Below are 2,500 nucleotides of genomic sequence, written 5' to 3'. Positions count from 1 at the left end.
AATCAAATTGAAGATCTACAAATGATCACATGGCTTGGAATATCTCACATCCTAAGAAAGGCTTTATCCATCAAATAGGGCCCGGTTATTGTGCTCTATCATTGCTTCAGATAAAAAGGAAATAATAATTATTAATAATAATAATAACAATAATAATAAATCATGAAATGGTCTTTATTAAAAGATTCAAACAAACGTGAAACTTTACAAATGTCTAAAAAAAAGGTCAAAGTCCAATAATTAATAAGGTTTTTTCAACAGCAACAATCATCATCATATGTACAATGTATTAATGTGATGCAATTGGAGTGAACGACTCTTGGTAGTAAATAGTTATGTTCTCTTTCATAAAGTAGGTGTGTTCTTTTAGGCGGTAGAAGGTCATGCAGGGTGTGTCCATCAACATAAACTTTCTCAAACAGCAATTTGTCTCTCTTTCTATTGATGCCTGGTGTCAATATAATATTAAATGAGATGTAAGTGCAAACTTAAAAGATCTCTGAAAAAAGCTGTCAATTTTGTCCAACTGCTTGGGTTGATAGGCCGCTCCCCAAACTTAGATTCCATGAAGAAATACAGACATGACAAGACATGAGGCATGACACCTGCTCAGGTGCCCTTAAGTCTGTTACTAGTGTAATATTCTACCCTGGGTGTTGTTATTAATGATATGGTAATAAGGTATGGAGAATCGCTGTGGCCAGGAGAAGATGGGAGCCATGAGGATCAATTTCGACTTACTCGAATGGGTTGGAGGGTAAGTTGCCAAACCCTTCCCTTTTGCGGCCTCGGGTAGAGTGACAGGGTGGAGCACATGTAACCTCTTTTATAGTCTCATTTGCATAATCCCTAGGGTATAAATTACCAATGCAAACTGAGTTTTCATAGTGTCACCCAGGTGTCAATTAGTGGGTTAATTAAAGCTTAAAAACATGTTCTATAATATATATTTCTTTTTCTACTCAGCAGAGTTCCATTAAACTAATGCATAAGCTGGAAATAGATTTTCTAAGGTTAAAAATGTTAATTACAGTATAAGCATGAATGTAGCTAATTTGGTTATTAATTTTCTTCCAGGATTGCTGGGCTTCGCATAATCGTACATCTGATGGTCAACTACAACCCGACCCTTTAAGATTTCCCCGTGGAATTCCGGCTTTAGCTAATTATGTGAGTTGCAGCTTTTTGAATGGACCTAGATGTTGTTAATCTATTTATCCCTGAAGTGGCCCCTATTAACAAGTAAAATTATCTGGCATTAGAGTGAACTTCAGATGCTGAATTCATCTCTTTTGGCCTGTAAACCCCAGCTCTTACCCCTCAATTGACCCCATTTTAGTGTTAGTAGACTCCAAAGTAAGTGAGATTATGGGTTAAGTATTAGATCGGCTGCTGGCACTTAACAGTGCACTTAGCAACATCCATGAACCATACTCCTCCATACATGTATTTAATTGGCACCTCATTGTATTGGTAGTTTCATTTCACGTTCCAGCTTATTGAATTGAGGGTAAGTTGGTCTGACAGAAAATGTGGTACCTACAAAATCTTGCTGTGCAAAGTAAAGTAATTTGGTGTATAAATATAATTTAATTGTAACTGTATAAATTTATCTTTTTCTTTATCATGAGGTTAGGACATAGTGCATGTGCATACCCACTCATTCAAGTACATCTTTTTTCAAAGCACTTAGTAGACAGAATATGTTGTGATTTTAAAAAATTAAAACATTGTAAACCAAGAAGAAATTTGATCCACCACACATCTGTGATACATAATTATGATAACTGATAGGGGTTCTTGTGATGATTTGTAAATATTATAGTGGCTGAGTTGAGAAATTCTTGTTTCAGATTCATTCTAAAGGACTAAAATTGGGAATATATGGAGGTATGGCAAAACCCTGATAGTCAAGTATTTAGTTTGATTTTTGGAATTGTGTCAATTGACCTGTGTCAGTTGACCAAACAGTAATTTATATTTTTGTGCTGTAATTCACAGATTATGGAACAAAAACTTGTGCAGGTTACCCGGGAACCATTGATCACATTCAACAAGACATGGATGTAGGTATCAAGAGATTTGAATAACTAGTAGTAATCTTTTGTCATTGGCCAGGCATTTGAAAGTTGTTGTATATTTTTGGGAGAATTGTTTCATACCTTTCCTATAATGCACAGTCAGGCCCCTATATTTTGACTGTGCTCTGTTTTCAAAGAGGCACAAGCTACCTTTTCTAGTATAATTTATTCAGTAGTGAGGGCATTGCACTGTTAGTATTTTGACTGTTATCTTGTTGCTAATAGTGTTATTAAAACAATCATTGTTAAAATGGAATACACATGCTGTAATGCTGTATATCCACTTGTGGGGTCATGATCAGCAGCTCTTCTTGGTGGATAGTCAAAGAGCGTAACCCCAAGGGTTTATAACCGGACAGTCACCCAACCAGGTATTAATCCCGTCCAACAGGACTTGACTTCCCTTGGGCAAGCCGTAA

General features: G+C 36.1%; 1 protein-coding gene across 2 annotated transcripts in view; it reads left to right on the top strand.

Moving 5' to 3' along the window:
• Positions 1-2,500, top strand: part of LOC137992305 (alpha-N-acetylgalactosaminidase-like) — a 16,214-nt gene that overhangs the window by 3,461 nt on the left and 10,253 nt on the right. For both annotated transcript variants that reach the window (XM_068837570.1, XM_068837572.1), the window contains exons 4-6: positions 1,078-1,170; positions 1,854-1,890; positions 2,002-2,066. In XM_068837570.1, the coding sequence (XP_068693671.1) occupies positions 1,078-1,170; positions 1,854-1,890; positions 2,002-2,066 (195 nt within the window). The remainder of the gene's footprint in view (positions 1-1,077; positions 1,171-1,853; positions 1,891-2,001; positions 2,067-2,500) is intronic.

This window comes from Montipora foliosa, chromosome 2 (genome assembly GCF_036669935.1).
Source record: "Montipora foliosa isolate CH-2021 chromosome 2, ASM3666993v2, whole genome shotgun sequence".
NCBI classification, from domain to species: domain Eukaryota; kingdom Metazoa; phylum Cnidaria; class Anthozoa; order Scleractinia; family Acroporidae; genus Montipora; species Montipora foliosa.
Note: the sequence above shows the minus strand (reverse complement) of the source record. Positions and strands in the feature narration are given on the sequence as shown.